This window comes from Pistacia vera, unplaced genomic scaffold (assembly GCF_008641045.1).
Source record: "Pistacia vera cultivar Batoury unplaced genomic scaffold, PisVer_v2 Contig666, whole genome shotgun sequence".
NCBI lineage: Eukaryota > Viridiplantae > Streptophyta > Magnoliopsida > Sapindales > Anacardiaceae > Pistacia > Pistacia vera.
This window is the reverse complement of record NW_022196519.1, coordinates 326,157-338,107: the sequence shown is the minus strand read 5'-3', so window position 1 is coordinate 338,107 and position 11,951 is coordinate 326,157. Positions and strand designations below refer to the sequence as shown.

General features: G+C 34.8%; 1 protein-coding gene and 1 long non-coding RNA gene across 3 annotated transcripts; one reads left to right on the top strand and one right to left on the bottom strand.

Annotated features, from left to right (window-relative positions):
* The first annotated feature begins 4,546 nt into the window (after positions 1–4,546).
* LOC116112738 lies at positions 4,547–6,721 on the top strand. Of its 2 annotated transcripts, XR_004125296.1 has the most exons (4): positions 4,547–4,628; positions 4,717–4,743; positions 6,302–6,380; positions 6,536–6,721. It is a non-coding gene; the product is annotated as an uncharacterized LOC116112738 (long non-coding RNA). The 2 variants fall into 2 exon arrangements; XR_004125297.1 differs by lacking the exon at positions 4,717–4,743 and having other exon boundaries at positions 4,553–4,628.
* Positions 6,722–10,174: 3,453 nt separating this feature from the next.
* On the bottom strand, positions 10,175–10,999 carry LOC116112714 (putative leucine-rich repeat receptor-like serine/threonine-protein kinase At2g24130). The gene has a single exon (XM_031398826.1). The coding sequence runs from the start codon at positions 10,997–10,999 to the stop codon at positions 10,175–10,177; it is 825 nt and encodes a 274-aa protein (XP_031254686.1).
* Positions 11,000–11,951: the final 952 nt, after the last annotated feature.

Below are 11,951 nucleotides of genomic sequence, written 5' to 3'. Positions count from 1 at the left end.
CGACTGATCCCGTTGAGAGCAACCTGAACCAACGCTTGGCATGGTCAGAGACTTGGTAGAGTTCCCTAAGGTCATTGAACTCGTATAAATGATCATGCGGATCAGAATTCCCGTTGAATGCTCGTATGTCGACCATTCTAAATCTCGACGGGAGAGGGGTAGCTAACACTACCAAAGAAAAGGGAGATGCCTCTGTGACCTACCTTTGCTCATTCTACTGAGCTTTAAGCTGATCCAGAGCTTGTTGTAGCTCCTCAATCGATCACTTTCCGCAACGTGGGTTCGACCCTCACGGTTGCAATTAAGGAAAGATCGCAAGTCGGACTCTTTCTCACGTCGGCCGAGAGCCCCGACCAATCTCGACACACGCTGGCTGGAGTTGTGTGATGGCATCAAGCGATTCAAGGAGTCTTCTCGACCTCTACTATGGTACGAACTAACCCGCTAATGGGAATCTCCTCGCCTTGCACCTTTGTGGGCGTGCACGTGCGACGTGGCATAGGACGGCTCATGCTATAGCATATCGTCGAGTCGCAATGCCACGGGTATTTTACTCGAGGCGCGATCGGCATTTGCTATTCCCTCGGAGCCCTTGGGTCCACTGTGCGCCACTTGCTTTCCCTTTCTCTGATGCGCTGCAGTGCGCACAACATGGGCTTTCGCCCTTTTTTGCCTTTTCACACTACTTGCAGATGTTTTTGGCGGTGGCATCGCCTCATTAGATTCGGGTGGCATGACCCGATCCAATCGGTCTAGCATTTGACTGACCGTTTGAAGAGTATTATTGAACCTCTCCAAGTAGCTCATAACGGCTGGGTCGGGCTATGAGCTTGAAGGGATATCCCTCATGATGTTCTACTAGACTGGTGGCACTTCAGGAGAAGTGTCCTCTTGTACCTAGGGAATAGCTTCATTACCATGACCGGTTCGCTCAGATTCAAAACCACGAGCCATCTGTTGTTATGGGACTGATCAGTCAAAGATTCCTCTGATGAAGAGTAGGTACTAAATCAGGCCTTTCTTCTAATGCCAAACTGTTGATGCTGGATTTTGACATTAACTACTCGCACGTGTAAAATGCTAAAAGGACTTAGAAGTCACACATGATATAAAAAGGGGTAAATAAGATAAAGGGTGAAGAGCAATGTTTAAAGTGGTTCGGATGCTCAAAAGCGAATCCTATGTCCACTGCTATTGTATTAATAAGAGAGAGATCAGGTCACTCCCAGCGAGCTGAGTTACAATTTGAGTGAGAATATAAGGGGGGGAGAGAGAGAGAGAGTTGTCTAAGCGTAAAATTAGCTAATCCCCTAAAATGAGAGGGAAGTCCTCTATTTATAGTGGGAGCGTTCAAGTTAATGATTGTAAAAATTGCAAGTGGGTAGGCACCGTGCAAATCCTTCTCTGTGTCCCATTAGTCACTTGCCCGAGGGATTTCCTCGACTAAAGCAGGGTTTTGACACGTGGACGGTCTCCAGCCGCTTGTTGGCCTGGCACTTACCTGCTACGCTGACAGGAGCCATGCCACTTGCACTGGGTGTGACGTGGCTACGCCTGGATGGCACAAAACCTTTCTGAGCTTTGACCATACTTTATTGATGAGGCCACGTCAGCCCTACTTTTTCAGGCATAACACCTTCAAAAGCTTTGCAAGTACCTGAGTGGAAAGCAACCATGAGTGATGAATTTCTAGCTCTTTTAAGAAACAATACCTGGGAATTGGTTCCTTATACATCAGACATGAATGTAGTAGGGTGCAAATGGTTTTTAAGACTAAACTTAAGGCCGATGGGACATTACTAAAGTATAAAGTAAGGCTGGTGGCTAAGGGCTTCCAACAAACACCAGGTTTGGATTATTTTGACACATTCTCTCTTGTTGTCAAACCTGTCACCATAAGGATTATATTGTCCTTAGTTGTACATAATCAGTGGGATATCCAACAAATCGACATTAATAATGCTTTCCAAATGGTGAACTAACAGAGACTGTTTTCATGGTACAACTAGAAGGTTTTGTTGATTTAACCTATCCTAAGCATGTATGCAAGCTTCATAAACCCTTATATGGGCTGAAACAAGCTCCTAGAGCTTGGTTTGACAAACTAAAACATGCTTTAGTTTGTTAGGGACTCACCAATTCTGTATCTGACACAAGTTTTTTCTTCTACAAGAAAAGCCATCAGGTGGTATACCTATTGGTATACGTAGATGATATCCTCATCATAGGTACTGATCCTACCCTCATTTCTCAGATTATTCAAGACTTGAACAAGCAATTTGCTCTTAAACATCTTGGTGTGTTACAATATTTCCTTTGCTTTGAGGTTAACCAAAATGATTCAGGCTTACACCTTACTCAGTCCAAGTATGCTCAGGACTTGTTGATTAGAGTTGGAATCACTATAAGAAATATATTATATTATGACAAAATTAATTTTATCAAATGTTATTTTGTCACAAGTATTATAGGTATTATGACAAAATAAAGAAACATCACATTAAGAATGACAAAGAGAATATACAGTGACTAAAAAAAATATTGTCATAATATTTTATCATAATAAAGAAACTCATAAGAAATATAGTGAAGAAAAACGTTTTTATCATAATATTTCGTCATAATTTTTTTGCGCAAAATTTTGGCATCTAAGTAAATTATTTATTGTAACAAATATATTTTGTCATAAAACATTTTAGTCACTAGATTTAGTTATACATGCTATAACTACAAATTATTTTGTTACAAAAGAATTTATTTATTATTAAAATAAAAAATTGTCATAATAATGTTGAAATAGAGGTATTAAATATTAATGATAAAATGTTTGAGTCAAAATCTAAGCACTGAGATAAATTATCTAAGGGAAAATTTATATTGGCATTACGTTCCTTCTAATTAGCGTGTTGATTGAGCCATTTAGACTATGCTACTATCTTTATATGCTGGATGGATTTCATGTATATGATGAGCTGTTTTAATAGAGGCATAATTATCATTTTTGCTGTATTTTTATTTTATTTATTTTTTCAGAAAAATACAAAGGCCACCAACAATTATCAACCATCTAAGGGGCTGTTTATTTTTTGGTCTTGAATAAGTCTAATTTTACTTGATTCAGACATTTTAGGTTTGTCTGTTTTTTAAATTTTATCTGATAATCAAATAAAATGTAAAAGCAAAAAAAAAAAAAAAAAAAAAATTACTTTTATCTTAATACTAAAACATCTTAATTAATATCATTTTTATTTATCAATTATATTCCTATCAAATTTAAATAATTTCAGTTTTATCAAAATCTTTATATTATATTTTTTGTCTTTTTTATTTATCATAGTTGCACAAATCAAAATCAACCATCAAATGCAATCAACAATGGCGGAGCCAGATGCACTCGGGCTTTAGAAAAAAATTTAAATTTCGTATAGAAAAAAATGATTTTACTCCCCATAAATTTAGTTTTTTCTAGCCACCAAATTTTTTGAAAGTAACACTTTAACCCTTATAAATGTAACTTTCTAATCACTTTCTGGCTTTGTCATTCAGTAAACATTATATTTTAGTGCCCCCAGAGGCCCAGAATAAATTTGTTGGCTCCGTCCCTGGCAATCAACTTGCTTGGAATAATTGATCAAACGTTCATATAACAATTGTGAGACCAAATTGAAAATTAATTCTTTCAATGAGTTGATTAATTTCATTGTTTTTAATTTTTTTGTTATAATAAAATTTTAATTACTATACAAACACAATGTAATAACATAATTATCATTAATTATTATATTTTATTTTATTTGTTATTTTCATAATTTGAAATAACATAGTTATCATGCATGTAAAAATATAAAAGTAACTTCATAAGGACAACTATGTTAAAACACCGATAAAAACAAACAGTCAAACACTTATAATTAGACAATGAAAAAGAAAAATATATGTATCTATCATAATAGTACATTCGAACATATTCAATAATTAGGACCATTTAATTTTCAGGTAAAAAAACAAATACCACCTAAATTTCAAGTTATAAAAATACTAAAATTAATAGAACTTTGAGTGTGAAATGTATTGTTTAGTCTACAATAATCAATTTCTTTAATATAAATTTGTGTAAAGTGTTTGTAATATTTTTCACTGTCTAAAAGCAAATTGGTGCCTAATCTTTAATGTCTCAATATTGAAACTGAAATATTTTGAGTAAAAATACCTTCACTTGGTTCTATAGAAAGTAATTTTCTTCAAAAAAACATTATCATTTATCAACTTTACTCCAATTAAGATGATAATTTCTTAATTAAATCATATTATTACGATATTATAACAATCCGTTTTCAAAAGTATTTCAATTACTCATTTTTGTTTTCATAAGATTTGTTATATTCCTTATTTAAATAAACTCTTAAATTTGATTTAAAAAATGTCAAATCTCTTCCAATCTAATATGAGATGGGCCTGGAACCCGAGCTCGGGTCAATTTAAGCCTGGCTCCGAAGCCCATTTCTTTTTTCTTAAGTACAACTTGACTTGTTTGCTCTAGGTTCAACTTCAACATCTCTTCTGTGTCTCTTGTAACTCAACCACAACAACAACAATGGCGAGCACCAAAGTTCAGAGGATTATGACTTGTACGTTTTGTATCCTTTTCCTTTACTTCTTTGTCTTTCAATGAATTTTTTTTTGTTGCAATGTTTTTGTGGGTTTGTGTGTTTCCAGAACTTGATTTTCAGGTTTCTTCAAAGCGTAAGTGATTTCCTCTTCTGGGTCTGCTTAAAGTTGGTTTTTTGTTGATGGGTTGATGAGTTTTGGGCTTATTTTTGCTGTTCTTTGTTTGCATATATTCAGAAAGCTCGCATTCAAATTTTGGGGTTTTTTTTTTTATTTTTTTTTTGAATGGTTGATGATGTTAGAGATGTGGTATTTGTTAGTTTGCAGTTTTTGGTATATAGTCGTTAATCACATTGTTTATGTTGGATGATCTGAATATTGTCTGCATGTTATTTGTTAGTAAGTGCAAAGATTGGATTTGGAAGTTGCTTACATGGTCCACTTTGCTGGTAAAGAATGTTTTTAGATACAGAGAAACTAACATTCTTTTGTCGGAGTAGATTTGTTTTGTTAATGTAAAATATTAAAATTCTTATCTTGATATGTTTGTTTCTGTGGTATACCTATCATTTTGTTATATTTTCTGAAGTTTTTCTTTTCATCTTTCATCTGGTGCTGTTTATGGTGATGTGTTTCATATTTGCTGTTCCCATCTATTTATAGTTCTCATCAAGTATATACTATGTATAGTACTAGGTTGCAACGTGGTCACTACCCCATATAAAATTGAAAAGAAAAATAAAGCACTGCAACACAAAGAAGAAATAGAAATTAAAAGATGCATCTTTACTGGCATTTAATTTTGCAATTTCTTGCTTCAGTTCCTTTATGATCTAACTCCTTAGCATGCTTAGCTTTTGAACCTCCAGCCAATCATAAATATAAAAGTAGGCTGGCTTCGTGTTGAATTCAACTTTTGAACAGCTCGGTTTTCATATCTGTGATATCGTTTCAAGCATTCTGCCCTTCTGTATTTATACAAGTTTAGTTTGTTTCATTGACGCATTCTGCTACTAATTGTTATGATAGATTAGGGTTTTGATTGGCAAACACATAAGAATATCATTCTACTCTTCAAGTGGCTCATTTGTTTCAGCATGTTATTTTGTTGCTGACTTTCCAACTAGGAATGCATAATATTACTTGTATTTTCTTCACTTCTTTAATCTTCAATGATAATAAATTCAGTTATGAGGGTAGATATGATTTGCTTGCATCAATTATTCATGTTTCAACTGTCAAACTCACGACCTGTTGAGCTTTAATGTTCATTTTTACTTGAAGCTTAGGTGTTAGAGGTTCTGAGTTGCATCAATTATTCATGTTTCAACTGTCAAACTCGTAGGAAATGAGCTCTTTGAAACAAAGGAAACCTCAGGATACATTTCTAGGAACATGTAATATTTAGCTTTCAAATGTATAATACATTCCAATTGCTTTAGCGATGAACATGTCTAAGATAAGAAATCTTTATCCATTCAATTCATTATGCCTGGTAGTCTTTCGTTGTTTTTCTTGCTTTCGTTGCAGTATGGATCATGCTTTAAACCTTTCCTTAACTTTTCCCAAAATAAGTAAAATAAGTTAAGACAAATGATATTATTTATAGAAATACCTTCGTTGTAAGCATTTAATAGATTCTTAGTTCGTTCAAAATGTGATTCAATTTCTGTTATTCATTTTGATTTTACAGGGTTTTGATTAGTACATGAACTTGGTTCTGGATGATGCTGAAGAAGTCCACATCAAGAAAAAGACCAGAAAGTCATTGGGTGATTTATTTTTCTCATTTTTTTTTTTAGTACCTCTAATCTAATGCCCATACTTTAAATTCTTTCTGTACTTTCACAGGATGGATTCTTCTCAAAGGAGACAACATAACGAATTTCTTTCACATATTAATGAATTTCTTTTTTCTAAATTGCAGAGGGAAGTGATGATTCATCCAAGGGACGATTTATATTGGCATTAAGCCCCTTCTAATTAGCGTGTTGATTGAGCCATTTAGACTATGCTACTATCTTTTATATACTGGATGGATTTCATTTATGATGAGCTGCTTTAATATGGGCATAAGACATTAGATGGTACTGTCCATTTTGAATATTTTTATCATTATTGAGATGACAAAAATTTTTTGTCACGCCTATATCATTTTGACAATAAAAAATTTGTCATGTACAAATATTTGTATCAAAAATTATTTGTCATGCCATAGAATTTTTTACAAATTTATTTTCGTCAATATATAATTTTTAACAAATAATATTATCATATAAACAAACATGTGACTAAATAAATGTTGTTACAATAAAGTCATTGACAAATAAATTTCTACCATTATTAAAATTGCGAGTAAATAATTTGGTCATCATTCACAATTTTAGCATAATATATTATTTTTTCATCATAAAGCTTATCATTTGGTCTTTAAATGTAAATTATCTATGAAAAAATATTATTTGTAGTGATGAAAATTATTTTCTATTGTCATAAATAATTTATCATAATAAACTAGTTTAAAGTGAAATTATTATTATCACAATAAATAATTATACTATGATAACTAAAAGCTCTTTCGTCACCATATCAAGAGAACTCTTTCACATGGGCTTATTTTTCAAAGAAATCCAAAATTCATCCTTGAAGGATATGCCGATGCAAATTGGGCTAGTGATGTAAGTAATAGGAGATCGACAAGTGGATATAGTATCTTTCTTGGAGGAAATCTGGTGCAGTGGGTTTTTAGGAAGTAGAAGGTTGTTTTTTTGTCTTCAACAAAGGCTGAATACAGAGCCCTTAGTCAAGCAGCCATTGAATTGGTTTGGATTCAATATTTGTTTCAAGAACTTGGTATAACTATTAACAACACTCATGTTTTGTGGTGTGACAATATCAGTGCTGCAGCCCTTTCTTCTAACCCTGTATTCCATGTACAAACTAAGCACATTGAAATAAATGTGCATTATGTTCAGGAGTTAGCTATAGAAAAGAAGTTATGTATTCAATATGTTAGTAAAGAATATCAAATTGCAGATATTCTAACCAACACACTTCCTAGTTCCGGATTTCAAACTCTCAGAGCGAAGTTAAAAGTAGTTTCTGAGATAGGTAATGAGCTAGACAGAGGTCTTAATAGAGATAACATTTTGTTTGATGAAGATGAAGATGAAGATTTAATTAATTTCAATTCTGGTCCTGGAGGCNAAAATTATTTAGATCTCACAATCCTTGAAGAACCAAAACTTCAATTATCCTTCAGTTGGAAGAAAAGTATTTAGCTACACATAATTTAAAAGAACGCCTAAAGAAAAGAGAAGAGAGAGAGGTAGAGATAGAGATAGATGTCCTCTTTCTTGTGAATAATCTCCCTATTTATAACTCCATCTAATCATAGTTATCCTATCTAGATCAGGAAACTAATTAAAAGCAAATCTCACTAAAATAGGGAGTCTTGGCAAATCCTAGAGATTAAGAAAGGGTAAATAAATCTTTCCAGCTGTCATACATATCTTTTTCTCCAACAAATTCGTAACCCTACGTCAAAAATCTCGGATCCAATAAGGCGCGCCCACGCTTTATTTGCTGACTGCTTTTATGAACATTCTGGGAAAACAGGACGTGCCCACGCTTTAAGCAAAATCCGCTTCTGGAATGCATCTTTTTTGAGCTCCGATTTTTTCTCTCCAAAACTCTTGATTTTGAGTTCAATTTGATTTAACTCCTCAATCTACTCCACAAAATACGAAACATAATCAAAACCCAAGATTTAAGCATTTATAACCATTAAAACATGAGGAAATATAACAAATATATAGATATTATGAATGCTTATCACTTATGCGCTTCAAATCCTCGACGTTAATCGAGGATCGTGGTTCCCTTCACAGCTTATGAATTAGAAATCGCTTGTAATGAGCCAGCTACACTAAAACGCGATCAGACCAGCCCACAGTGTTGAGATCCGAAGTTCTCATGATGAGTTCCTCAAAGACCTCAGGGATTATATCCCCAAAGACTGTTGAGCCTACGGGTGAGTCGAACATGTGATCAACCATGTGACTACTAGAAGAAGATATAATTATAGCTCAACTCTGGGTACCTGAAACAGAAGCAAACATGTGTCAGAGCTTGAAAAACTCGGCGACTAATTCACACTTGCTTTTAGTTTAGGCACCCAAGACAGCTCATGCCACACGACGAACGCATGCGACCTACCCAAGGTTCCGACGGCCACCATGATAAACGCTCTTTAAACCCAAGACCACCGAAGACACACCAAAAAACCCTATTAAAGCCATAGAAAACTCAATGTGGCCATAACAATGGCCATCTTTTGACACGACAATTAGAAAAATAGATAAAGAAATGGAGAAGAAGCCTTACCAGAACAAGAGAAGTGTAAGAACTCGCCGGAAATAGCACCGTGATGATAATTAAACAACAGCGGGGTGAACAAAGTTATCAGAAGATTTTCATTGGTTGAATGAGTTTCTGACGACTTCGCCAGCTTTTATAGTGGTTTGCATGGGAGACAAAAGGCTGGGGTTTAATCATGACCGTTGATCTATAGTGAATCCCAACCCTTCATTCGTTGAGCAATCTTAGCCCTCGAACATGGACACGTGTCGTCCATACGCAAGGAGTGACAAACCATCAAACTGCTATAATGATAACTGTCACCGCACATATCCTCGCCTCTGCGCATGGATAGCTGTAGTCACCCACACACAATGAAATGTGACTGCCAAAGGCTACCGTTTTTAATGCGACATGACCGCATGGAATTTACGTAACTGCCCTAACCTTTCATATTCTCAGTTTGTCAGATATCACAAGAAATAAAAATCCAAAGTGTGAAGTACATCAACCACGCGTGAGGTCGACCCCTGGAGCTCAACCGAACTTGCATCCAATGACCTACTGACAATGCTGAGCTTGATATCAAATCGAGCAATAGTCTTTGAAGCCCAAAACGAACATCGAACACTAGGGGGCAAATGTTGTGTGTGATTTTTCCACAAAGCTCAACTACCACGAAGATGTAGCTCGACCCAAAATCAGCTCAACTCCAACGATTATCCAACCCAACATAAGCTAGTCGAGGTTTAGCTCGACCCAGCACAAGTTAGTCATGAACAATCCATGCAATCGTTCAACCAATTCCCGGATAGCTCCAGATCCTAGATATCTCGGGAGGAATCAGATTGACTACAATCTTTGCGCAATCATAGTGCCCAATCATGAGAATATCAAAATTACATTTCAAATAAATTGTAATCCCTTTATTTTCACTCTTTTCTTTGTACAAACATTGTATATAAACCCCCTCCAATGATGAAAAAAGGGTTGCAAAATTTTCATAAAACTCTTATTGTAAGCTCTCACAGCAAATACAAGAACAGTGGACGTAGGCTCAAGAGTTTATCTTGCCAAACCACTTTAAAAATCTTTTTGTCATTTACTTTTTGTATCTGTCATTTGCTCATTGCTGATTAACTGTAATCACGCACACATCAGTTCCGATCCTGCCTAGGTCGATCGGATCACTCTAGTAGGTGCAAATTTATGTATCAACAATAAGTTTTATTGAACTTGACTTTCCATGGGTGCTAGTTTTGCATAGTAGAATATGCAATCGAGAAGAACCACATAATGCAAGGATCTCCATAAATGATTTAGTTGAGAAATTTCCAAAAGGCCCTCCTTCAGGAATTTCACCACTTAGTTGTTTGAAAGATAAATTTAGATATTTGAGGTAAAAGATTATTTCTAAAGACTTGGGAATCAATCTAGAAAGATTGTTACTTGACAAATCCAAGAATTCAAAGCTTCTCAAGTGACCAAATGTTTCAGGAATTGAGCCTTGTAATCTATTGAATGCTAAGGAAAGGTTTTGTAGATTTTCTAGGCTGCCAATAACAATTGGAATATTTATTGAAAGAAGATTCCTTGACAAATCTATGTTTATCGCAACCTTAAGATTTCCAATCTCTAATGGAAGAGATCCATCCAAAGAATTTGATGACAAATTCAAGTACAAGATGTCCTTAAGGTTCCACAAAGTTGAGGGCATAAAAGAAGTTAATTTGTTGAAACCTAACGACAATTTTCTTAGTGTACTGAGATTACCTAAGCATGCAGGTATGGATCCATAGATCTTGTTACCACCCAATTGCAACTCAACCAATTCATTCAATTGATAAAGACTACTTGGGATGAATCCTTCCAATTTATTACGTTCAAGATTCAAACCTTGGAGTTTCCGTAATCCACCAAATGTAACTGGAATTGATCCAGTCAATTCATTGTCTTCCAATTGTAAATCTATCAAGTTGTTTAAGTTGTTGATTTCTTTGGGAATGTTGCCACTAATGTTGCATTCAGTCATGTCTAAACTTTCCAAAGAAATAGAAAGATTTCCGATGGAACTTGGAAGGATGCTACTTAGTGGATTTCCGTAAAAGTCTAGATGACTTAAATTCTTTCAATTTGTCAAAGGAGAAATTAAACTCAAATCTTGAGTAGAAGATGTGAAATAATTTTTAGATAAGGCAAGCCACTCAAGATTTCTTAAATTACCAATTGCGCTAGGAACGATGCCTAAGAATGAGTTGAATCCCATTTCTACAATAGAGATCTTGGAAGCATTGATAATGAAAGCGAGAAATGGCCCACTGAAATTATTTTTTGCCAAGTAAACTCCTTAAGATTTGGAAGCTCTGCAGTTGGTGGAAGAATTCCCGTGAGTTCATTGTCCAAAACAGAAAGTAATTTCATTGTTGAGATGTTGAAGACAGTAGCAGGGACAAGGCCAACTAGGCTGTTAAATTCAAGTTGCAAAGACTCTAGATTACAAAGATTACCAACTTCATATGGTATCTCGCCTGAAAAATGAGAGTTCAATTAGTGAATTAGTTTACAACAAGAAGAGATTCTTAAATAATAACATAAAATTTGTTCACGTGAATATGTAGTTCTTCAATTAAAGTCAAGTTCCTAATTTCTCTTGGAGTATGTTTTCTTATTCTACATTGGTCCAAACTGTATGGAATTGGACATTTGAGTTTGGTTACAAGAGATATACATATATGCCTTCAAAATTTGAAAGATGTTGACACCTTTTTTCTGGAAGGTTATTGACTAGGCTACTATCTGAAATTTTCAAGCAAATTAAAAAAGAAATGTTAACGATAAGAAGAAATAGTTCAACCACTTAGCTTGTGGCCAAATGACAAGACCTTAAGTTACCCAGAAGTCTTGTGTTCAAGTCCCACCAAGTGGCATCCTACCATATTTGTGACTTACCTACCTCATTGGACTTATAGGGTGTTCAATAGATC

What these genes read in the sequence shown, in the direction of transcription:
- LOC116112714 (XM_031398826.1), bottom strand. Translation starts at nt 10,999, where the DNA reads ATGACTGAATGCAACATTAGTGGCAACATTCCCAAAGAAATCAACAAC.